Source organism: Trachinotus anak, unplaced genomic scaffold, assembly GCF_046630095.1.
Source record: "Trachinotus anak isolate AG129_WGS33_773 ecotype Australia unplaced genomic scaffold, CSIRO_AGI_Tana_v1 ptg000005l, whole genome shotgun sequence".
In the NCBI taxonomy this organism is placed as follows: Eukaryota; Metazoa; Chordata; class Actinopteri; order Carangiformes; family Carangidae; genus Trachinotus; species Trachinotus anak.
In genome coordinates, this window is record NW_027273856.1 from 23935762 (window position 1) to 23961377 (window position 25616).

At 40.2% G+C, this 25616-nt stretch overlaps 2 protein-coding genes across 2 annotated transcripts; one reads left to right on the forward strand and one right to left on the reverse strand.

The window, feature by feature from the left end:
• Positions 1 to 223: 223 nt before the first annotated feature.
• Positions 224 to 16640, reverse strand: kcnh5a (potassium voltage-gated channel, subfamily H (eag-related), member 5a). The gene is made up of 12 exons (XM_071479150.1): positions 16412 to 16640; positions 14923 to 15046; positions 14561 to 14667; positions 14301 to 14429; positions 13442 to 13557; positions 12535 to 12927; positions 12323 to 12415; positions 11466 to 11895; positions 7241 to 7440; positions 6015 to 6267; positions 5609 to 5805; positions 224 to 3231 (listed from the first exon to the last, which is right to left on the reverse strand). The coding sequence occupies exons 1-12, from the start codon at positions 16482 to 16484 to the stop codon at positions 2086 to 2088; spliced, it is 3261 nt and encodes a 1086-aa protein (XP_071335251.1). The 5' UTR covers positions 16485 to 16640; the 3' UTR covers positions 224 to 2085.
• Positions 16641 to 18036: 1396 nt separating this feature from the next.
• On the forward strand, positions 18037 to 24928 carry sgpp1a (sphingosine-1-phosphate phosphatase 1a). The gene is made up of 3 exons (XM_071479155.1): positions 18037 to 19082; positions 21322 to 21411; positions 22856 to 24928. Exons 1-3 carry the CDS (start codon positions 18354 to 18356, stop codon positions 23405 to 23407), a joined length of 1371 nt encoding a protein of 456 aa, XP_071335256.1. The 5' UTR covers positions 18037 to 18353; the 3' UTR covers positions 23408 to 24928.
• The last annotated feature ends 688 nt before the right edge of the window (positions 24929 to 25616 follow it).

Here is a 25616-nt window from a genome sequence, read left to right on the forward strand (position 1 = left end):
AACAGTCATATTTACCTGCTTTACAGTTTCTCTGCACTTCGGACTCAAACTTCTGCAGGGTTCAGTCTTTTTTTTTTTTCTTGTGCACTCGTGTCTCAGTTTGCAAAGACACTAAAATGAGACTTTAGTGCCACCCTGTGTTTTGGAGGGCTGCACACATGAAACATTCAATATAGATTTTTTTTTTTTTTGTCCAGATTTGTGAAGTGGAGGCCACTCACCAGGGCTTCATGAGATGGAAGAATAATTTATGAGAAATCTATAAGCACTAAAACTAGCAGGGAAAAGTCAGTGCAAAGGAATTACCTTTGTATTTGAAAATGTGACATGTTTGCTCTGCTCATGTCAAAAGTGACAATGTTTCTGTTTTAGCTTTACTTTCAAGTGAAATGCAAGTAGTTTGATTCGAGTTGGGCACCTGTTTCCTCTCCTGTCTGTCTCTACTGTCGACCACCAAACAGAGATATTCTTAGGGAGGAAAGTCAGGTGGATTTACAGGCTCAACATTTCTGCTTCCGAAGAAACAACTCATCTTATATAATAAGCAGAGAAGCGATCTTACCTACTGATAATGAAGCACCGCAACAGCTGTTCATGCTCACAATCACTGCTTTCACTCGGCATAACAGCATACACAACAGAGGAGACTAAACAACAGATCAGGCTTCAGTTTCATTATTTACTTCACTGCTGACATGTTCCCTGGGTGCATGCAAGGTCATTTATGTATCTCAGATAAACTCATCTAACAGTCACATGCTTACATCCCAACAGGTGATGCTTTGCAGTCACACAGAAAACTAGAAAACATCATCAACGAAAACTTTACATCCTTACAATTTCTTTTTTTAATCCACACAGAATAAATAAATGCAAATGTCTGTATCACCAAATGGAGTGCGGGTTCCTTTAGATTTGCATAGTGAGGTGTGTGTAGTGACTCATAATTTAAAATCTCCTAAAAACATAATTTGCATCACTATTTGATATTATAAGCAGGCAAATATAAAATCACTACCACTGAACTAAAGACTGAAATTCAATATAAGAACAAACATACCTGAGCAAGAGGCAAAGTCACATGAAGGAACAGACAGTAAGTTTGCTACATTACCTGCTGAAGTATTAATGTCTTGTTTAAGGAAAATAAATGTTGAAATGATGAGAATTAACAATGTAAATCTTCAAATTATTGAACTGCCTTCACTGCAATCCTATTTCACATGCATGGGAATGACGCTCATACACAACTTGTTGAATTTCATAAAAGGAATGCATAGTGGAAAAAAAATATTTTCCTATCCTCTAGTTCTGTCATTTTATATTCTGTTTGTATCGTCACAACAACAGTGAATGAGGCTTTGTATTGTAAGGCACATATTCAAATACCTGACAACTGATTCATAGACAGACAGTCAACATTGTTGCTCCAGTGAGGACAAGCAACAACATCTGAGACACTGTCGAGTCTCCGCCTAAATAAGATGCAACGACACATTTACTGAAAATACAGGGTGTTTAGCTCCAGAATCAGCTATGTCCAGAATAACAAAAGCTTGAGCTGCTCCTGCTTCTCTAGGGCTTGAGTTAAGAAAGTTACGGCAGGTGAACTTTCAGGTGTTCTGCCAAAAACTGCAAACAGACATCCAGAAAAAAAAAAGTAGATCGTGAAAATGACAGCTTTACAAAAAAACCCTGACCTACCGCTACTCCACATTTTTACTGATGGTCCTATCAGGCTAAGATGTTTTAACCAAAGCCTTCATCAGAATATAATACATGTTGTTTTACAATGCTTGTAAAAATGCACTGATTTTCTAGTAATAACAGTACAAGTGAATTGTTTTTCATGAATTGTTCCTGTTACTGCTTGGCATTCTGAAATGTAACGTACACAGGACTATGAAACTGCCACAGAAGTCAAAGACTATTAGAAAAATCCCTGGGTTTTTGTTGTGCTGAGGTGATGAGGATTTCTGCATGCAGTCAAGTGTCGAATGCAAGAAATTTCTTTGGCAGGCCAGAGTCCAGCAGGACATGCATGATGCTTACAGAAATCAGTTTGTGGGTTTTTAATCAGTGAATTCAAAAAGGTCCATCGTCTGTTTTCGGTGTGACAGGCCTGGAGGCAGCAACTGAGTCTTGAGTTTTGACTCTCGCCTTTGGAGAGGAAGTCGGTGGCAGCGAGAGTCTTCTTTTCATCGACAGCAACCTGAGGATCTCGCTCACCTGAGACTCGAGGACCGACAGCCGGCCGCTCAGGGTCTGAATGTCTCCTTTCAGCTCCACCTTCGCTTCATGCAGCGTCGCCTGAAGGAGCGCTTGTTCAGACACCGGCTGCACAAAAGAGTGTTTGAGGGAGACCTCGCCGTCAACGCCGAGACTGTGCTCGAACGGATTTCTCTCCATCGGGCTCTTTTCCATCGGGCTTCGCTCGAAGGAGCTTCTTGATTCTCCAGCTCGGTCAATGCGCAGATCACTCTTTGTGATACCACTGTCGCAGGAGTCTGTTTTGTGCAAGGCGCTTGTTTCTTCGCCTGCTTCTCCTGCACGGTTGCCACTTTCTGTGCTCTGTGTCCCTCCACCTTCCTCTGAATTGCTGGCAGCTGCCAGCTGCCCTGAGGACTGTGACCCTTGCGGCCACTCCTCTGCTTTCTGTGTCTGCTTTTCTTGCTCGACAGCAGGAGGTGCTGGTGCAGCAGAAGTGGCGTTTCTAAACTTTGCCCAGCCTCTGGCACCTTTGCTGCTGGTGATACCACCTACAGCTCCCTGTGCACCTGCACCACTGCCCCGTGCAGGCGTGTTAACCCTCTGACAAAGCCTTGATATAGACTCCCCTGCCTCTTGTCCGCAGCTTGGTTCTGACTTTTCAGTGTGGACAAACGCTTGTGGAGGCGCAGCCATGTTACATCCGCTGCCTGCACTCCCTCCTCCAGTGAAGGGCGCATTATTCTGCACAGTGGAGCTGTACTCCTGCTGCTGAGAAGATACAGTCTGACACTGTGTGTAAGAGTTTGAGTCGGAGTGGTGGTGGTGGTGGTGCTGCGGCTCCACCTGCACACAGTTAGGACCAAGGTAACCATGAGACTCTCCTGGTGTTTGAGTGTCTCTCTGCTGCCTGAACCTCTGGAACAGCTTTCGGACTGGGTGGTCTTCAGGAATGGAGAGAGTCACCTCGCTCCTCTGACGCTCCTGCTCCCTCTTCACATCAGAAATCTTTCTGAAGATTATCTGCAAGAGGGAGAATCTGTGCGTGAGGACTGTGATGTGTGTCATACTTTCAATTACAGAGCTACTCTTTCTGCACATTGTGCTCTACTTGGATTTAACAGAATGTACATATATAATGCAGCTTTAAAGCAAGGATAACCATCCAGACCTGCCGTGTATGTTGAAATATTAAAGACCTGAAAGCAGCAATGCACTGGGGAAACAGTTAATGGAGCAATAATGCAATAATGGAGCAATATCCACACTCTGTGTGAGTCTGTGAAGTCCCTCAGAAGACAAAGACAGGAAAAGTTGTTCCAACTTCTCGGCATCTGACTGTCTCTTCTCACTTGGACTTTGCAAACATTTTTAGCCTATGTTTTTGAAGAAATTTATATATTGTAACAACAGGGATTTTTTCTAGGAACTACAAAGCGCTACAGCAGTCCTTTTGACAGTTCTATCAATGAGTAAATCCCACATATAAAACCACATCAACTTCTTCTATGCTACAGTATATTTTTTTAAAAGTATATCAGCTCCTAACTCATCTGTGACTCAGATGTTATGTTCAAAGCCAGCTTTGATCCAGTTTTGCTGAGAAGCCCAAGAGCAAGGCAGTTCACCGCCAACAGCTTTTAAGTGTTTGCATGGTGAAAAGAAATCAAGAACAAAAGGTTCAAAATGTTGCTCAACAAAATGATTTTCTACCACAGCAAACACCTACAGCCTGAGTCCATGACAGGTGTTAATGCACATTCATGCACATGCAAGTGAACTGAATACGGAACAGTAAAGATGTAGGGGATTAAATCTCTAAACTTCTGCAGGCATGATTTTCTGATGCTGCTCAGATTAATTATGGATGTCTTTCTTATCATTTAATACATTTTAAGTGAAAGCCATAAATCTTTGAACATTTAGCCACAATTTGCTTTGAAATTGTTTAGATTTAGATTCTGCTTCACAGAGGATATGTGTTTTCAGTGTAAATGATTACATAAGACCTTTTAGACCAGAGCTGCAGCGAACTAGAGAAGAACTGAAAAGTATATAGATACATTTTAAATATCAAAAGATCGTTATAAAGCAGAGAGAGAGCAGAGAACAGTTGTATAACAGTGCATGTTTCTGTAAACATGTTATTGTATGTCTGTGTTTTGCTTTGGTAAGCTGAGATAGAGCTGTGCAGTAGATACTGATATTATTATTAAGTAAATATGCGTCTGTTTACTTCCTTTATAAAAGTGACTATTTTAATAGATTCAGTAAAAGTCTGTTGTTTCAAATCTACTGCACCTCAGAAATATTTCATATAAGTTGCCTCTGAACAAAGAGCACAACAAATCACATGTTCCTATTACCCATGTATCCATTAAGAATTTATGTACTGTTGTTCCCATAGGATGATATTACAGAGATATATATGAGCAACTTCTCCCAAGACTGGAAAGCAATACATCACAATGTTTTAATGGGATTAATATATATAGTCTGGAAAAGCTCTATCAATTATTAATTAGATTCTGTTTCAGATGGGTTTTTTTCACTGAATTTTTCACTGAAAGATTTTGATGCCATTTCAATATTGGCAAACGGGCTGAAATCTAAATGTACATCTGCAACGTTATTTACACTTATCTCTTGAAATGATTGGTCATTTTAAAGTGGCAGTGGACATTTTTTTTTACTTGCATGGTGATTGCACAGTGTAATATCTATAGAATAATGACACCATCTGCGTTTAGATTGGTTCCCTATAAGACGCACAAACCATCTGCCACCCAGCACAAATCTTTAAAGAAGAAGGCTTGATTTGTGCCATAAAAGAAGAGGATTGTGCTTATATTTTTCCCAGTTGGGGGGGGAGTCTAAGAGTCTATTGCCTCTTTAAGTAGAGCAGGTAGTGTGTCTGCAGCTTCCAATGGATCAGCTCCAATATGCCAATTTATATGAGGCTTCTAAAACTCATTAACATACACTTTCTCCCGATTTGTTCTAGCTTATGCAGCTATACTGGTTAAAGTCATGTTGCCCAGCAGTATATATATTCTGTCTTCATTCTGTCTCTATGATGTTTACACTGAGTGAACTATTCAAAACCCAAGACTCCATGTTTTTATGGCTGCAGTATTCTACACGTCATGTGTATAATTTTATACACATTTCCCAAACATTCAGCCTGACATATTTGGTATCTCTAGGTTTATAAAGTTATAAAGTGGGGATCTCCAATATCATGTACGAGTTTGTAGTGTCTGACACAACACTAACTAACTGTATTGTTTGGTTTTATCAGTTTTAACCTTCAAGCTATGAACTTGTTTCATAATTGCTGATGATGAACTAAAAAAAGAGAGAAAGTCGCTGTAAATGTGAGTGTTTGAGTCATTTTTACCCGTTTTCGTAGATTGCAGGTGAGTATGAGGTTGCGGGAGAACGAGCTGGCAAAAGCTGTGTAAAACTCCAGCACCCTCATCAGAGCTTCTCTCCTGATGACATGCAGGTCGCAGTAAGTCAGAGCTCGAACATTCGCACAAGCACGGGCCAGCGTGGTCTCCTTCCAGAACGCATCTCCAAACACGTCACCTTTACCTGGAGGGGACATTATCGCTTTGTTCATCACATGAAAAAAGCATTGAATCCTTTGCCATGAACACCTCATGTGTCAGGTAAAAGAAAGAATTTAGTTTTAAAACATGAATAAAAGTGGCTGTATTCAAGTAAAGGACTGTCTAATTTTATCGTTGCCAGCAGATACAGATAAAACCTCTGGTCTGTTTCAAAATATTGCGTCGGATTACCTAATATTGCAATGACCTCATCATCCTGGATGACTTCGAGTGAACCAGAGACTACAAAGCAGAGGGTGTCGACGCTCTCGCCGATATGGAAGATAAGGTCTCCGGGTGCACAGTGTGTGGTCTGAAACTCCACAGCGAGAGAGCGCAGACAGCCGTCACTGGCCAGGCGAAAGGCTGGGTGGTCGTTGAACACCTGTCTGTTCAGGTGGACGCAGATGTCCGCTCGCATGTCTTTGGGACAAATTGAGAGAACCTGAGAGAGAGAGAGAGGGTGAGATACCAGAGCAGAGACACTAATTACTCATCATAAGTGGGGTGGTGTTTCAACATGGTATAAAACAACTACAGCAAAAAACACGAAACTGACTCAGTAATAGAAAATCTGATTTATGCTTTCAACTAAGTCAGACAAGCTCTGAATAATCATCTGTCAGAGCCAAAAACTAGAGCTATCACAACAGTCTCTGATTGCAGCTGAATCTTTGAAGAAATAAAACTGCACGGAGAGCTGAAAATCCAGCAGGTAAGCACGTTTCTGTACAAAACAGAGTATGGACCTGAAAGAGGTTTCAGGCCAAGAAATCCCAGCAACTAGTGAAGTCATTTTTGAGGTGAAAAGAAACTGACAACAGGAGCACTTCTGGTGCTTTTGGATGAAAAAAAATAAGTAATTTTTAAAAGGAAAAAATATGTTTTTATCAATGGGTGGGATGTTGCATAAAACAGCGCAGCACAATTATCACTTACTAACAGTCTATAATTAAAAATGATATTATATTATGACATCACTTTCCACAGCTGTGGGACCTAGTGCACAAGATCCAGCAAAGTTTCAGTGAACCCTGAGTCAAATGGTGCTCTGAATCATCTGTTGACCTTTGAGACCCCTCACTGTTTACATCACCATGGCCACCTTTCACCCAGCCCATACATTTTTATGAGACTGTAATAATGATAGTATTCTGACTGCAGTCAGTGACAGAGCGCTCACTTCTTACCTCGATCAGAAAAAATAAAACGTGTGCACTGAAAGCTCCATAGAAACAGTATATTGTGATAACCCTATAAGACTATAACTACAATGACCCACATACAATTTCACTTAATAAAACAATGGTGATATACAGTTTAAGGTACATTACATTTTGGATCATTAGAATTTTAGAGTTTGTTACTTAACACTGGGACATTTAATAAATTACTATCACTACTACTACGAATGATACCTTATCTGTGTCAATGCCCTTGGACATGGCCCAGGCGGAGACGATGAAGTCCATGACTCTCTCACTCAGACCTTTGGGAACTTGGTAAAGTTTGAGGAAGTCACGCACATTGTTGAGCATCTCATGGTAGCGGTTTGTGTTGGTGTACATCTGCTGGAAGATGGTGGTGACATTTCCAAAGATGGTGGCGTAAAGCAGGGCTAGAACAAAAGATAGAGAGTAACATCAGATACTGTGGCAACAAAAGCAGCTTTACAAACATACTGACATGCAGGGCTGATTTATTCAGCAACAGGAGAAGAGAGGACCTGTTTTATTTTAGGAAACCATTTGTGATCATTAGGATTTTATGGTCCAACTAGAATTACTGCCTCGTCGTTGTATGCCTCCACCCACTGGTTAAGTTGCAGGACATATGGTCACAATCTCCCCCTCTGCCTTAAAAGTCTTAAAATTTACAAAATAACTTTGCCCTTAACCTATACCCCCAGAGACTTTAATTTTTCATTTTAGTTTCACCCCAAACATGACTATAAATAGTGGATAAATTAATGGATTGTAATACATTAATGCATTTTAGCAGTTTTGGGGGTTTTCATCAGGTAAAACCCCATGAAATCTGATGAAGAAACGTGAAAATTATCCCTGAATTTTCAACTTAATTGGAAACTTAATTAACCCTTTCAAGGTATAAATTAAAGGATGGTTTTCATGGTTGTTTTTGATCATTTTTAGATCCCTTAAAAATCCAGCAGGCATATAATCCATTAAAATGCCATGATTTATTATAATCTATTAAATTATTTACTATCCCATTAAAATTCTATTTAAATTACCTTAAAATATAAGGATTATTTCATCCATTATTTCATCTATTATTAATCCCCTTAAAATTTACAAAAAGTTGTTTTAAGGTATAAATTAAGGGATGATTTTCACATTTATTGGTTAGTGTTTTAAAAGCCTGCGATCCATGCATATAATTCATTATAAATACATTGATATATTACAATCCATTTATTTTTATTCATTAATTTGCATTATAATACCTTGATTAATGACAATTAATGGATAAATTAATGGTAATTTAAGATGGGTTTGAATGGACAGAAAAACATGATGTAGGCTGCTATTTAGCAGTATGAATATTATTAATATAAAATAAACAAATATATCTGACTGATGACTTTCATTAAGCCGAAACTGTGGGATATTGTAGTGCAAATTTTGTTAGATAACTTCCTTTACTGTACATGTAGGGCATTCTATAAATACTTTGTTATAATGAAGTATGATACACTACAGTGGACAATACAGTTCTCATTTAAGTTAGCACAGACACGGCCACATATACACAATGAGTGGTGGGTTGAGCCCTTATAATATAATTCATAATGCACATTTCCTCAGTAGGAGTACTGCTCTGCAGCGCCGCAGTGACCTCAAAGAGTCAGTCAGTATCTCTTATCCTGAGGTTTTACCCACTCAAGAGGAAAGAGTCGTCTCCAGTCGTCACAGCAGGATCACAGAGGTTAGGATACATATCTAACGTGATGGCTCATTGTCCTTTTACTACACTCGAGCCTGCAGGCAAACTCTGCCTTTCCTCTATTCCTATTTCCTCTCACATAATTACTGTATCTGTGGCAGGAGATTTATCGGCCGTAATCGAACCTGACACTTCAGTGAAACTGAATGATCTTCGTGATCGAGACGCCACCAGTGGAATGGGTGCTTACTTTTGGAAGTACAAACCTTTAAGCGTGGCTGTCAAACTGTGTTTCCCTCACTGTTTTTATTGCATCACTTTACATGTTGTTTTAAAGGAGTGGGCCAAAGGTTAGTACACGAAGGCAAGTCGTGACAGAGGAACTGTAAGGAAAAGCTGACAGTGGAGGCAGTGACACTGAAGGTGAAGCTCTTACTGTAACTGCAGTGGGTGATGACACGTGCATAAAAATAGATGTTTCTATTTTTGTTCAGAGGTTGAAACTAATTTAAATTAGTTGAGTTGTTTTAACTTACTGATGTACATATAATAACTTAGTTAATAAATTACTTTTAACGTCCATAGACTTATTTTTGTGAATGAAACATTTGGGGAAGTTGAGATTTAGTGAATCTAAAGTTGACCAATCCCTAAATTACAGGTAGTTTAATGTAAAGTTGGAAATATGACATTGGCAGACTATTATAACAGTGTAAACTAAGTTAATAAACCAATTGCTTTACACAACATGCTGAGATATATAATATTGTACCAGTTCTGAGCTCATGTTACACAAAACCCTACATAATGTGTTCACTTTTGACCTGATTTACAGTTCTGTCCCATTAAAAACTGCAACCTCATTAGGTCTGTGTAAAATAAATTAATAAATTTAAAAGTAAAATCTATCAAATATTATGTTTTTTATCAGGACTGCCCTCATCAGTTTACATTAGTTTACTGCATCAAAAAAGGTGATGCCTGAGTTCGAACAAATGATTAAACAGAGAGGTGGTTGAATAATTTCAGTATGAGCGAATTAACACATAGACAGTGCTCTTTTCATAATGGGTAGTGATGACCAACCTTCAGACAGACACACAAAGAGCAGGCTGGGCGCCAAACATGTCACTTTTTATTATCGACAAAGTGGAGCCCTAAACCCTCCTCAGTGGTTCAAGCTCAGAGACTGCAGCTAAATGAATTACATGAGCAGAGTCAAGAGAGTCTTTGAATTTCTGTTGAGCATAAATAATTATTTAAGTGTATTATTTATGTATATCAGTGGTCAAAATATGAATAAATAAAGTAAACGTCAATTTATATCCAGGTTGAAGACTGCGTGAATTCTACCTCTGCCCTGAATACTTTATGATCCGAAACGCTTGCTTCCTCACTGATATCATGAATGTGTTGTGTTGGATTTTACTTATCATCTGTGAAGATTCCCAGGAACCTTTACAGCCTCTCTACCATATGTTGCTTGACTGCAGCTGTTGGATAGCCAGCAGGGCTGTGCAGCACATTATCTTGTTTGCATGCAAGTAAAAGCATCCAGATTGTTTCGGCTCCTGCGAGGTTCTTCTGGCATGTTATGAATGGATGAACGAGATGAAAACAGCATCAAAGGATATACGCTTCGTTTGGTGATGGAGAGACCGAAGGGTGGCTAGTGCTATGTAGCTGTTGCTCTGGCTTTTTGTACTAATGAATGACATGTTACTACATTTGTTCCACCTCCAGAAAAACAGGAGGCTTATGCCACTATACTGGCAGATATCCACCCCTCATAGGTGTGTTATCACTGTTACGCTATCACGTTGTGGTAGCTGGTTAGCGTGGGCAAGCCATGGATAATTATTTGAAAGACAAAACTATAAAGTTGTTTTATTTCAGGAGCTGGTATGTCATAATACAATGTTAAAGATGCAACATGCCACTGGTTTCAGCATTAACCTAATGCCAATAATGGCTTAAATACCAGTGTCCAAACTGGTGTGTGCTGGCAAGAAGAGGTACCTGTGAGAGGAACATACGTATGTCTGTAGAAACATCTGTGTCACTGAGGAAAACGCACACTTTTTCTAGTGAGGAGAAGATGCACAATCATAACTCTACACACAGTATTGCCTTCATACTGTATGCCAGTGAAGCGAGTGTGAAGCTGCTGTTCTTTCGTCCTCTACTCAGATTTATTTGAACTGTCAAGGTTGCTCCGTCTGTGCGCTGAAGGAGAAAAACAGTGGTCGCTTTGATTTAAGCTGTTTTGAAAAACCACACTTGAATTTCAGTGGGCAAACTGTCCACTGGCAGTTGATAAATTTATGGTTTGTGTTGTTTGTCAGATGCTTGGAGGAAAACAGGAAAGGCTGGGAGTGTTGTGTTCATGTGATAGAAAGAGTGTGTTTGTATCTATATTGGATGCCTGTGTGATTGTAATGTCTTTATAATGGCGTCCCCATTTACTGCTCCATTAACCACCACTGATACCAGGAACAGTAATGACAGAATGACACTGTTTGTTATGTAACATCAGACCTATTAGGGTTGTTGTTTTCTCCTATGTGATTTAAAAAAGATTAAACCTTTGCAATTATAATAAAGCAAATCAGCTGAAACAAAAAAGCAACAAAGCTTAAAGCGTATTTAGATGATCTGAAATATTTCTGGAGATTTTATAAAGTGGAATAAATAATAAACAAAGTGTTTAATGTTGGAAAATGACTGAGTACTTACAGCCCACCATCATCATAGCCACGGAGAAAATCTTCTCGCCATCTGTGGTTGGAGCAATGTTGCCAAATCCTATGGTGGTGAGACTTGTCATGGTGAAGTAAAGAGAAGAAATGTACAGCGTGTCCTTGTTGGGGCCACCTTCCCACTGGCCTGTGCCGCTGGCGTTGTAGCGGTAAGGAGTTCCTATACTTAAAGCCAGCTGGTATAGCCAGCTGTCGGTCTTAATGGTGTTGGTGGACTCATCGATGACCTCGTAGTCCCCAATGCTGTACCAGATGCAGGCCAGCCAGTGGGCCACCAGGCCAAACACACAGACCAGCAGAACCAGAACGGCTGCTCCGTACTCCAGGTAATGGTCCAGCTTCCGGGCCACTCGGCCCAAACGGAGCAGACGGATCACCTTCAGGGAGCTGAAGAGACTGCTGAGACCCTAAAGAGCCAGTCAGGAGGAAGAGGTTAGCAAAACACATTTCAGTGATTGTTCACAAGGTTTAATGTTTTAGATTCAGAAAGTGCAACTAAAGAAACATGTCTATTTTTATTATATTTTTTCAAAAATCACAGGTTATTAATTTCACGGGTTTTACAGGTGTTATGTGCCGGACTATTTCTTGGCTGGGATCAGTGACTTCCTGCAGTTTGCAGATTTTGTTACCTCTGGGCAGAGTCTGGATAGTGTGGTCTGTTTCCAGTCTTTGTGCTAAGCTAAACTTAACAGTCTCCTGGCTTTATGGCGTTATATTTGAACAAACAGATTCAAGAGTGGCATCAATCATCTCATCCAACTCTCAGTAAGAAAGAAAATAAGTATATTTCCCAAAATGACAAACTATGAAGAAAAATATGTGTTTCCTTACTGGTAGTACAGAATCTTCTATGCGTGTGGTATTTCTGTGGAAATTTGAAGACTCTCGAAGATGAGTAGCTGAAGATGCAGATGTGACGACATCCTTCGTAGAGACGATCAGGCAGGAATATTTTAATGTTTACAGCAGAAAACAAATCCCATATTAATGCATTTGTCAGAAAATCATCCTGCATTTAACCAACAGTCATAAAATCCGCTCACCTCATCCACATTTTCGAAGGCGTTGATGATATCATAGGGCAGACAGGACAGCAGATCAATGACAAACCACGTCTTCAGGTAGTTCATTCGTATCAGCTTCGCATCTGAAATGACCTCTCCAGCAGGACCCACAAAAGTGGTGTGGAAGTTTAGCACGATGTCAACCAGGAAGATGACGTCTACAACGCTGTCCAGCACCAGCCAAGCCAAATTGTTTTGCTTGGTCTTAAACGAGACGTTATAGGGCACCATGATGGCAGTGTAGAAGGTGAGGATGAGGATGACCCAGTCCCAAGTGGTCTTGAAGGTGCAGTAATGGAGAATGATGTGCGGAGGCGTCTTGGGGGCTTCTTGTTTATACTGAGGGAGAATGTCTGATCCCAGCTGGAGAGCCTTTCATTGAGAGGGAACATTTAGCATCATATGTACAGTGTCATCTAGCTGTGGCAGTTACTGTTTAGAGATGTGACATGAATCATACATGTGGTTTAAAAACAGATGCACCCTTGGATGTTCTTGCACTGGGAGATGAAGTATCATCAGTGAAATATGTGGTTTTTGTTATTCCCTACATTTCCCAGATGCCCTTTGACAACTTGGGAGGATGGTTTATGTTTCTGCTTTAAATCTGAGATGTGACGACAACTGGACCTCAAAACCCAACCTACCTTATTACTGCATTGCATTTTTTAGACTAAATTCTGCAGGAAATTTGGTATTTTTTCTCTTAATAATTGTTGAAAATTTTGATTCCAGAAAGAAACCATTTGACTCACAGGTTATGTTGATATTATTGCAAATGCAACCTCTTGCCTGGGGAAACATTACTTTTCAATATCTTCTATCTTGAACTTGAGGTATTTTCCACCGCTTTTTAAATCAACATCCTCATTCAGACCGGACTCACCTCAGCCAGTCTGGAGGGCTTGTGGCTGACCTCAGTCTTGCTTAGTGGTGCCAACTGCTGCACCAGGTTGCGGTTGTTGGTCAGTGCCCGTGTCAGTCTGGCAAACTTTGTCCATCCTTCTCGGAGACAAAAAGACAGATACTTTTTAATAAATTACAGAATGCATAGTATCAATGCCCTCTTTCACAAAAATTTTCCTGCATTTTTTCCCAAATTTTAATTTTACAAAAAATGTTAATGATTTGGTCACTTTTTTACACACATTTTTACAACATATACGATTGTATCCCGTCAGACTTTTAAATCCAGACTTTAAACTGCATTTCCTGGGCATATATTGTGTCTCAAAGATAGAGTTATACAGTAGCACATATATGCTCCATGGTGCATTTCAACTGTAAAGCCAGTCAGCATTACTCCGCGAGCCGGCAAATGCTTGTGTTAAAAGGGACTGACGTCTCTTCATTTCCTCCGTGTACAAGCAGTATTTTCATACAATTAGCATCCCCATGTGGTCTGAGTGTCCTTTGTTTCTGCTTGATGTATGTAATAGACTTAGTGGCACACTTAATCCCCAGGGACATGGCACTGCGTAGACCCAAAGAGACCAGTGTTCACTGACCCGCACACACAGCACCTGGACAGTTGTATGTTACATATCAGGAAATAAACGTCTCTTGAGTCATATCCACTCATGTGTGCATGAGGCTTTTGGCTGCGCTGCACCCTAAATGGTCAAGTAAATTTGAGTTTTGAGTCTCAAGAGGTTGGACCTCTTGAGACAAATGCAAGTCCTAACATTTCAGTATAAAATGCCGTGAAAACAGTTAAATACTAAATAGAATATGAACTCGCTCACCTCTTGTGGATTCATCCTCAATAGGCTGTTTGAAAAGTGTAATGTCTCTGAAGGTACAGAGAAAAAGCACCACCTTGTCCTTTTCATTTCTGATTGGAGCAACCTGCATGTAAAGCCATATCGGTGTTCCTGTAAGGAAAGGATGAAAATAAGAGTTGTGAGAGAGCAAACAGAAAAGCTAAATGTTATTTAGTCTGTTAATCTTTCAACATGCATTGAATGATTTCAGTGAAAACATTTGACTCAATAGTAATACTCACTATTCTTTGTATAGAGCAGCACTTCATAGAAATTGGACTCATAGTTGTTAAAGGTTTGTCTGATTTTGTCTATAGTATTCCTATCAGTCAGGTCACCATACATGAAACTGCAAAATAAGAGCGAAACAGGACAAGAATCATAAGGGAGCATGTCGCTCTGAGCAGGTCATGTAGAAAGAAAGGCAGAGCGTGATAGACAGACAACTGCTATTATTCATACCGCAGTTGTTGTGAATTAGCCGTTGCATCTGCATAGCAATGACAAAACACTTAAGTTCAAGTCTCTTTTGTAGATTCAACCACTCATAAACCATCAACTCAACTTTCACATTCTGTTCACATTCTTCAAAACCCCATCTCACTTGCACGTGCTGCTCCTGTGCATGACCTCGGCTCGGTGGTAACCAGACAGCTTGCAGAATCCATCGTTGCTGTATACGACTGGCCACTCCACAATCTGTGCATTTCCCAGCAGGAAACTGGTTTCTGCCACAAAACAGAAAAATACAGGAAATAAAACAGTCGCTTCTAACAACACACCTGCAGACTGCTGCATCTGATGATCAACCCTTGGGGTTTTTGAGAGTAAAAGTTGGAAATCTAGAGTTATGCAAAGGCAACTTCATTGACATTGGACGATTTTACTGTTGGCTAATATTTTTGAAAACTGTGTTAAATCAATAGTTGGTTAAATCTTACATTTTGTTGTTTTTTTTATTAACAGTTCCATTTAAATCCTGCTGACCAATGTCAAGAGAAAGCCTATCACATATGTGTATTTGCACCTCAAATATTCTGTGCAATATTTAAAGTCACTGTAAAGAAAACTCTCCGACTACATTATTTTAATAACCGTATATAATGATGTAAACAAGGGGTAAAGATCATTAATATTTAAAACAACAGGGGCAATCAGACGAGTCAGTGGGCAGAAACTGTTGTTGATAAAATGTTTATGTCCTGCCCTTAATGCTAATGAAATATTAATGACGAGTAGCAAAGTTCTCCAGCTTTATAACAGTTTGTAGTCTCCAGAGAAAAGAGCGAGGACATTTTCTCCAAATGAAAATGCATAGTCATTACCAAAGCTGTCAAACTTAAAGCACCTGCTTGTTTATCTATAAATGAACGCTAAAGTGATTATTGTCCACACAGACCAAATCTGCTCAAAACACATTATTAATGTGAACAATAACTTTACAGACTTTCACTCCACATTGCATTATATTTTAATACCACCATCCAGTTGCCTCCTATAGACTGTCAATCTGCAAAATGATTTTCTTAAAATGATTTGCAGCGAAACAATACACTCCTCAGTGAGACATAGGCTCTTATAAAGATAAAATGCCACAAAGTCCAAGTGAGTCATGAACACAAATCACATTAAATATCCCGTAAAAGAAAAAGAAAAAAGGATTCTCTTGAACATGAAATGGACTACCTCTTTAGTTTTACTTAAATCACCAAACAAAAAAAGTATTTTCAGGGAGACCGGTAAACCCACTAATGTCTACAGATAATGGTAATGGTATAAGACAAATGTAGACATTATTTTAAGGATAGCATAAAAAAAACTATGACATCCAACTGATTTTATGTTATTAATCCTGCGAATTTGAACGTGAGAGACTTATTGCATAATTCATCCGTGCACATACTATGCATTGTTGTGTAGCTTTAAAAAAACATGGAAATTACAAGGACGTGTTTGTCGATGCATCTTCCCATTAACTGACATATAAATTACATTATAGGTTCACTTTAGCATCCCAGCCCTGTGTGGCACCTGGAGTAACATGCAAAAGCAACATCCAATAATTCTTATTTCTCTTTCAGATGAAAACTCACCACTGGAGCGCCGGACAATATTTTCCAAAAAAGTGTTCTGCGGAGCCACCAGTCCTCTCTTGCCCCCATGCATTATGAGGGTCCAGGACAGAGACTCAGTGATGCTCGGTGGTCGTCCTGGTGTTAACTACTCCTCAACTATGAGCCCGACAGGAGCTTGGACCGCCAGTGTCAAGTCAACTAGAGGTAAAAGAGGTATAACCGGACTAGGATTTAAAAAAATAAAAGCCGCATAGTCAAATGCGGTATTTTTAATCTGGTAAGACTACATAGAGTCCATCTATTCTATTCTATTCTATTCTATTCTATTCTATTCTATTTTATTCAATCTATTCAATTTACTGGGATCAGAAATAAGTGGTGATCATTATTTCTAAACTATCAGTTTCACACATTTACAGTCACAATGACCTAAACATAAGAAGTCATAGGTAACAGCACTTACCAAAATGATAAATCTTTAGAGATGACTTGTACCACTATTACATGAGAGTGACATCAGCCTCAATAATGATAATAATAATAATAATAATAATAATAATAATAATAATAATAATAATAACAATAATAGGGCACTTTTATTTTGAAGGATATACCGTTGATGTTCCGGTGTTATTCTGTTTCTGGCAGCTCAGACCTGGGATTTCTGTTAAATCTCTATATGAATTTTGTTTATTTACATAGAGATTTATTAGCATGTATTATGTAACGATGTGGGACTACAATTCCTGTTTCTTGTCACTATCCATAGCTAAAAATAAAGAGCTAATGTTGACATTGGGCAAAATGTTTTGAAAAGTATAACGTGAAGAACATTTGCAATATGTTAGGAAATATATTATGTGTGTTAATATATCTTTAATCAATGCTATTTGGAGTTTCTAAAGCATTTGAATCTATACTAAACTACTATACAGTTTATACTATCATCAGCATGTATGGAGACTAGAATGAATCATTTTTATGTAAGATAGAAAGCAGCTTTGAACATTTACTCAATTACTGTTGAGGCATTGGCACTTTCATTTATTATTTCCATTTTATGTAACTTTATACTCCACTGCCCACTACATCTGAGTAATAATGTGACCGCTCATTCTGCAGCATGACAGTGACCCCGAACATACTGCCAGAACCATAAAGAGCTATCTTCAGAGACAAGACGAAGAAGGAGTTTTGCACCAGATGGTCTGAACCCCATGGGCCCCTGATCTCAACATCACGAGTCAGCCTGAAGAGACACAGGACGCTGGGGCCGCCTTAATCCAAGCTCTCCAAAACACCTGAGACCACCGGCCAGGCTCCTTGACAAAGTTGTGCAAGTGTAGGAGAGTCCAGGAGAATTTGGTCACACCAAATACTGATTAGATTTTGTTTTTTTCTGCACCTTGAATGAACTGATGAGTAGAAACATTATTAATGTTTAACAGTAGGCTAATGAGAAGTGATCAGATGACTCCATTATATTCCTGTATAATGTTTTACAACGTAGCCTGTGGACACTTTTGAGGCATTGCCATATATATTATTATTATTATTTTTATTTTTATGTGTGCAGTTCATTACACCCGCCAGCAGGGGGCGGCACTTGGAGATTTCGGACATCGGTCGACTAACAGGAAGCCGCGGAGGCAGTGAAGAAGCAGCGGGGGAGTGAGAGCAGGGCGGTCTGCGCTGTGCTGTCACACCGTGAAGTAATGGTTAACTCTAACGGACTTTGGATGCTGTCGTCCCAAACCTCTACGTCGGTGTACAAAGTCGGGGTTTTGAATGCGGTTACCGGGTAGAGGTCAGGTGTGATCACGGTGCTTTTATCCCCTCGAAGAGGAAGCGACGGCGGCCGAGCTGCACTTCTCCCTAAAGCTCAGCCGACGAACATGAACTCCATCTTTACGCAGATAGCAGAGTTGTGTATTTCAAACTAGCGCTGGTATATGAAGTCATGGCGAACGACTTTGTGAGGTCGTTTGTGCAGATGTGCAATTATCTGCAGGAGCCCTGCCATGTGGCGAGGTTTCAGAGACTCTGCGGCGTTCAAGGGACATTTCCGGACAGACCGAGCCAGCCGGAGGGCGCACGGCCGGAGGCGGACCGCCCCGGGCTCAGGAAGAGGGTCCAGGGCTCAGATGCTGCTGTCGGAAATGGAGCAGCCGTGGATGCCAACGCAGCGCAGGTTAACGGGATGCAGGGTGATGTTACCGCTAGGCCTGACGGTTCATCACCATCATCATCATCATCACCATCATCATCATCTTCAGCAGCGGCAGAAGCGGCTAATGTCGACTCGGAGACCGCCAGAGCAAAACCCCTCCGGAGAAACTCCCTGACCGGAGACGTGGGTCAGGAGTTCCTGATCCACAACAAGTTTCTCTTCTACCTGTTCACGTTTGGCACCGAGCTGGGCAACGAGATGTTCTTCATCGTCTTCTTCCCCTTCCTCTTCTGGAACATCGACCCCCTGGTCAGCCGGAGGCTCATCGTGGTCTGGGCCTGGAACCTGTTCGTGGGACAGTCCACCAAGGACATGGTCCGCTGGTCCCGGCCGGCCTCCCCGCCCGTGGTGAAGGTGGAGGTCTTCTACAACTCCGAGTACAGCATGCCCTCGACGCACGCCATGACGGGCACGGCCATACCTTTCTGTCTCTTCATGCTGACCTACGGGCGGTGGGAGGTGAGCAGAAGCAGGTGAAAGTGAAGCATTGTGGTGCAGGTGCTGCAGGGTATGTCCAAATGTCCTGCTTGAGAGATGAAGTACCCCAAGGGCAAAGAGGGTCAGCTCCCCCAGACCCTCTGGGCAGTTTTGGTAACTTGATAAATCTGTAATAGTTCAATTCTCAAATGTGAATATTCGCTCTGTTGTGATATCAGACTAAATATCTTGGGCTTTGGACAAAACAAACAATTTGAAAATGTCAACTTGGGCTTTGACAAAATGACATTGTATGGATCGAACAATGGGTCAGTTAAGTACAAATTGGAATTAACACATGAGAGATTTAATTTTGCTTGGCAAGATTTAAGATGAACACTGTCCTCTCAGGAGGTGGAAAGCTGCCCACACCCTGATTCAGCTCATCTCCTGTCAAATTAGTTGGTACACTGTCTAAACAATAGTCACACTTGTAAAATATCTTAAGTAGGAGGAACAGGAGTGGGAGGAATTGTGGGTGGGGGTTCAATGGAGTCCATTGCTCATTGTTAGCCCCCCCCCACCCCCGCCCCACCCCCGCCCCAGACTGCTGTCTCTGAGAAAATACACAATGTGGAACTGGAAATGTGTTATTACAGAATACTGGTTGGCACAATCTGATATGTCTAAGTTCACAATGCGACGCAAGTGTTATTCTTTCTGTTTTATTGGAATTCAATGAGCTGGCTTTAACCCACAGGATATGAACGTGCTTTGACTAACCCTCAGGGGAGGAGGGCAGATGCACCAAGGTCCCAGATGTTCAAAGGCCCTAAGAGCTACAGTTGCTATACACATCCAACATCTTCTTAAAAAAAATAGTTTTGTCAGGTAAAATCAGAGTTCAGGAACTATATAGGGCACCTGGCCTAATAAAATTCAAAAAGTCTATATGACTATCAGTCTTTTTTTTTTTTTTCACCACCCCTCAGTGCCAACTGAGGGTCAGTGGGTCAGTTTGGCCAAAGGATTGAAAAAGCATAGGCTTAATTCCTTTTTAATCCTTGTAGCCCAGTCTTGTAGGAAGCACAGGAGCCCAGGCTGAATAATTAGAAGAGCTTGAATACATTTAGGCTATGTGATAACTAATGCTCGCAGCTGTTGACAGCAGACATTCTTCTGTTTAAGCAGACGTGACAGGGTGTGTCCGAAAAGTACAGGTGAAGCTTGAAAAAATAGCTTTGTTTTTTTAATAAACACAGACTCACTGTTTCGCTTTGTCAGAGAGGAAAGAGAAGGAACCAGTGAATGTGATCTAGAGGAAGAGAAAGTATAGAATTAAGTTTCAGTAATTTCTTTAATGGACTGTAGCACAAATGAACAAAGTAAGAGACTCGGGTGTGAGAGAACATGAATTGTTCTGTGACAAAATATTAGGTTCAAATGGAAGGAAGGGTCTTAGGATGGTTACTGTGCTGCTGAGGAGTCAAGAGAGAGAAGAGTGCAGTGTGGTATCAACCAGGTCAGAGCTCAAAGCAACAAAACCTGTTCTGCTGATATGGCATGTAGCAGTTGGATTTTCAACCACCAGAAAGGAGATAAACTCAATAGATCTGCAGCCTCTATTCAGCCTCCCTGCAGGTGAAATGAGGCAATAAGGCAAGAGTTGGCAGAGAAAAAACGTTGTGTGGTTACAGGCAGAGACAGGCAAAAAGGATGTAACAGAGAGAGAGGGCAGGGGTTGTTGGGGAAAGAGACAGACTGACCAAAGGGGTCACCACCAGGAAGGAAGAGCTTAGCACCTCAAATGGTTTATATGTTGTTGTTGTAGCAGTTAGGGGGCTTTGAACAGAACACATGCAGCTGAACCGTCTGAACTCACCCAATGTCATCAAGTTCCCTGCAGTGTTATGACTTTGAAGGCTGAGAAACTGGAACATTTAAAAGACAGAGGTTACAGAAGGTTAGAGAAGATAAGATGCAGACCATAAACAGCCACCAGGGCAGGAGGACGATTCATAGAGTTGACTAAAGGGTATTCGAAGATACTATGCTAATACAGTGACCTTTGCCCTGATTTCTACAAAATGGACTATGCACTGTGGTTTTTTTGAAACCTAATATTTCCATTGGCAACAAACTCTTGACATTCATGTAAATTAAGTGCTAGGTTTGTAATTCCCTACAAGGGGCAGTGGTACTATAGATTCCGCGCCTCATCTTCAGACACCTTTGCAATATCCATGTTAAGTCTTTAATGTCTTTATGCTGTCTCCCACAGTACCCCTTCCTCTTCGGCTTTTGTGTGGCTCTCGGCTGGAGCGTCCTGGTCTGTGTGAGCAGAGTCTACATGGGGATGCATTCTATTCTGGTAAGCACATTGAATAAATCATATCAAATAAGCAATCCCTCACTTAAATATGAATTTAGTCATGGGTATGCACACTCGGTTTCCAGCGATACCCGTAGCCCCAGCTCAGGATGGCAACTCAGTGAGGTCAACCCCAGCTTGATCAAAAATGGTCTCTATGAAGATATGGGAAAACAAAATGCACCTCTGGCGTCATTGATCCTATATAATGCAACATTATAAGCACCTCAGACGATTATAATCACTGACATGACTCCAGTGTACCTTATGATGCATTGATAATTTTGCAGCCTTTGATGTATTATGGAGAATACCTTCAACCAACAATCCTAGCACCGGGCTTATCTATCTTTTGAACTCATCTGTGCATATTTGAAATGTCTGCAGGTGGACAGATGCATGTGAGAGTAGCCGTCAGACCAGTTGTTAAAAATAGGATTCTGTAAGGACACAAAACAAATTCCTGTGAACAGTTTTTTAGTGTTTACTTGTATGTCCTACTGTATGTAACTAAGGCATGAGAAGAAAATATGATATATTTTTGTTATCTGCTCTAAGCCAGTAGTTAGAAGGTCTTTCAAGGTGGCTATAGATAAAGAAAGGAACTTTTGCAGTAAAGGGAAAACCCAAAGACAAGGGGGGGGGGGGTCATTCATAGACCTGAAAAATCATCCAATGGAGGATTCCTCAACACAAGAACTAAGCAATAGCAATAAGATAAGCAGTAAATGAACAAACTAAACTAAAAAGCTCATTGGCTTTTTAAATGTGTGTATGTGTTTACATTGTTACATATTTTAAAATGTAAAAAATAAAATAAAAATAAAAATACATGAATGTGAATAGCATACTCTAATGACCCCATTATTTGTGTTGATAACATACACACAAACTTGTAATGTATGATGATGATGATGATGATGATGATGATATTGGAAAATTACAAGTAAACAGGGCCAATAAACACATTAAAGGCAGTCGATAAGGTTTGATTGTGGCCAGGCAACTAATGTTATGAGATATTCCTCAACACTAACACCTGATTATCAGTCAGCAGGCATCAGATTTTACAGTTTGTTTTTTTTTTTTTTTTATGACCACAAGGAAAATTGCTGCTAAAATTAAATGCCTAGGTGAAAAGTGTTGTATAGCGTCATCTACAGGGTGGAATCAGCAATTTTTTTTGTTTGTTTTTTTTGTTTTGTTAGTTGTTGTTGTTGTTGTTGTTGTTGTTGTTTATTTGATGATGCAGACGCTGATGCGTAAAGAGCTCGGTCTGAATGATGATGTCTGAATACATTTTGTTTTGAACCTGATGTCGTAAAACACATTATGAATCATAAACATGCTTTGTAAGACCATGGATATATCCAACATATGAATATAACCCTGTAAAAAATACTTCATGCTGAGTTTACAATAACCTGCTGTCCCTCTGTTACAGGAGGTAATCACCGGCTTCCTGTACAGCCTTCTCATTCTCGCCTTCTTCCAGCCAGTTCTGGGAAAGATCGACACCTTCTACATGATGGACCACTACGCTCCGCTTGTTATTATCATCTCCCACGTGAGCCTTGGACTCGTAGCTTTCTCCCTTGATTCCTGGAGCACGTCTCGGGGCGACACAGCTCAGGCCCTGGGCACCGGAGCAGGAGCTGCTTTGGCCACCCACGTGAACTATCAGCTGGGGCTGCTGCTGGATCCGCCGCTGTCCGCACTTCCTCTAACCTTACCACCAATCAGCGTTGGCGTGGTGGTTCGCTCCCTGCTGCGCTTCCTCATCGGAGTCGCCGTCCTCCTCGTCACGAGAATGGTTATGAAAGCAGTGACTATTCCCTTCTTATGCCGCCTGTTTGGGCTGCCCTCAGATGATGTAAGACGAGCGAGGCAGCACATGAAAGTAGAGTTGCCATACCGTTACATTGTCTACAGTGTTGTGGGTTTTAGTTGCGTCTCTGTGGTGCCCCTCCTCTTTAGGATCTTATACCTTGCCTGAGTGTTGTGTTGAAATGGTCAAAGTGCTGCTGACATGTTCACCTACATGGTGAAGGCAAACCGCACTTAGTTACATGCAGATTAATGCTCTGTTTCTGCATGACAGAATTGAAAGATTTAAAGGATTTATGTGATTTATATTCTATATTTTTCTTTTCTCCTATTGACAACAAATCCCAGACCCAACTCAACAATGAGTGTTTCCTACTAACAAGTATTGTCTGTGTAGCCAAAGCCTGACTTGGCTTATTCCACTGTGCCACAGAGCTCCATTGTCCAAAAGTTATTAAAAGATAGATCAGTGAGCCACACAGCTGCACTGGGTGACATGTTTATTCATTACAATGAAAACAACCACTCTAGTTATTGAGTCAGTCCCACATGTGCTGTTGTAAATACACCAAAAATGTATTAATCCGTAGCTCAAAATAGTCTCTAACAAATGAGCAATTTACTCCAGTTTGAGTATTGCCGGCTAAAAACTGCAGTGCCTGTGACTGTTTTAGAAAACAAAAAAAAATTAAACTATACATTTGTGACTCACTTTTAAAGATTTACATCTGCATTAGGAACCAGTGGGTTTGGGGCCAAGAACCACAAACTGGGGGAAGTCTGAAAGTATCAAGAGACAGACTAACACATCGTTGGTTTTGGCCTTTTCATGGGATTCATCGTCTGTATCAAAAATATAGAATATCATCTGCCTCGTCCTTTAAGGTCCTCCTGTGGTCGACACATTTAAGTGTTAACTGGAACTTTGCAAATACAAAATCTACCAGATGCTTGTATTCATTAATAAGGAGAATCAGTTGTACATTTCCATCATTTGATTGAAATATATAATATTATGTTATTGGAGAATTACATGCGCTAAGAATAAACCAAACCATGGATCAGTGTGAAGTCACTTCAATTCTCATTTGTTGCCATGTTCAAATGGAAAACAACCTGGAGCCAGCTCACAGGTATCAGATCTGAAAGATTTTTTTTTTCTCATTGAGCAGGTTTGTTGTGATATTACTGTTTTTCTACATTACCATAATCTCGCCTTCTTTTTGTACATTTCTTGCGCCACTATTGTAATTTTGGCACAAATGTAAACCGTGTTCTCTTAAATAATCATTTAAAAGTATAGAATTAAGAAAAACAAATATTTTTAATAAATTATTTTATCATTTTAACTATCTTGAGCTGAAATGTTGGTCTAGAAAGATCAAATATAAATATTACTATGAATTTCAGAGACATTTCAGCTGTCCTTATACTACAGTATATAAAACACTGACTAGCACTTGTCTAAATGTCGTGATTGTTGTTGTTGGTTTTTTTTTCCAGTTGTAATGTGATAATGGTTTGCTCTAATGTTCATGTCAGAATATGAATCACAGAGCTCTCATATTACAAGTACTCATGGAGTATTTATCAGTCTAATACAATCAACTCTCATCTTTTTTTCTGTTATGCAAGGACTGTATCTGAAAAAATGGAAACCCGAAAAATAAAATAATCCAAAAAAAGAAAACATTTCAAATGCAAGATTTTCTGTAGACTGGAAAACAACATCAGCAAAAATCCAGAATAACTGCATGTTTCTCTGGATTGCTCAAAATACAAAAGGTCAGCATTAAGGGGAGGCATGCAGTGTGGGCAAGAGTCACATTTTTACTCCCTACACCCAAATACCACAGAGGGCTCACACTCAACCTTTGAGCAACTTAGATAAGGTTTCAGGGCTATATCTGGTTTGTAATCCACATGTACAGCCAACCTAAGACAATGTTTTCTCTCTTTTTCTCTATCTTTTCTTCTCTGTTCTTATAAATTGAACTTTGGTTGATGGCCCTTTTTTGGTATCTAAAGAATTTGCAGAGGCCAGCACAGGCCCTGACCCTGCCTGAGCAATCTGTCACCAGGATACATTAATCAGCTAAAAAATATTTAAGCTGTTAATGCAAGTATTTCAAGCAGTAATACAGAAGAGACATGATTTATAAGAATTTATTTTTCCATAAAGGAATCACTTCATTTTGTGACACACTGTGTGAGTTGTTCCATAATAAAGTATTATTCAAGCACTATTTTTTTTTTTAGCTTTTTGAGTATCTCCATGGTGGGCTTCTTCCAAGTATCCATTAATAGCTCCCCTTTAAAAGCCTGTGCCCACACTGTGGTTGTCTAGATGTGACTCCTATTACATTAGTAGCCATTAG

What these genes read in the sequence shown, in the direction of transcription:
- kcnh5a (XM_071479150.1), bottom strand. Translation starts at nt 16,484, where the DNA reads ATGCATGGGGGCAAGAGAGGACTGGTGGCTCCGCAGAACACTTTTTTG. An exon ending in CACAGGAGCAGCACGTGCAA is followed by an intron (nt 14,668 to 14,922) that starts GTGAGATGGGGT and finishes CTTATTTTGCAG; the next exon opens with TTTCATGTATGGTGACCTGA. An exon ending in TGAGGTCATTGCAATATTAG is followed by an intron (nt 5,806 to 6,014) that starts GTAATCCGACGC and finishes TGTCCCCTCCAG; the next exon opens with GTAAAGGTGACGTGTTTGGA.
- sgpp1a (XM_071479155.1), top strand. Translation starts at nt 18,354, where the DNA reads ATGGCGAACGACTTTGTGAGGTCGTTTGTGCAGATGTGCAATTATCTG. An exon ending in TGACCTACGGGCGGTGGGAG is followed by an intron (nt 19,083 to 21,321) that starts GTGAGCAGAAGC and finishes TGTCTCCCACAG; the next exon opens with TACCCCTTCCTCTTCGGCTT. An exon ending in TGGGGATGCATTCTATTCTG is followed by an intron (nt 21,412 to 22,855) that starts GTAAGCACATTG and finishes CCTCTGTTACAG; the next exon opens with GAGGTAATCACCGGCTTCCT.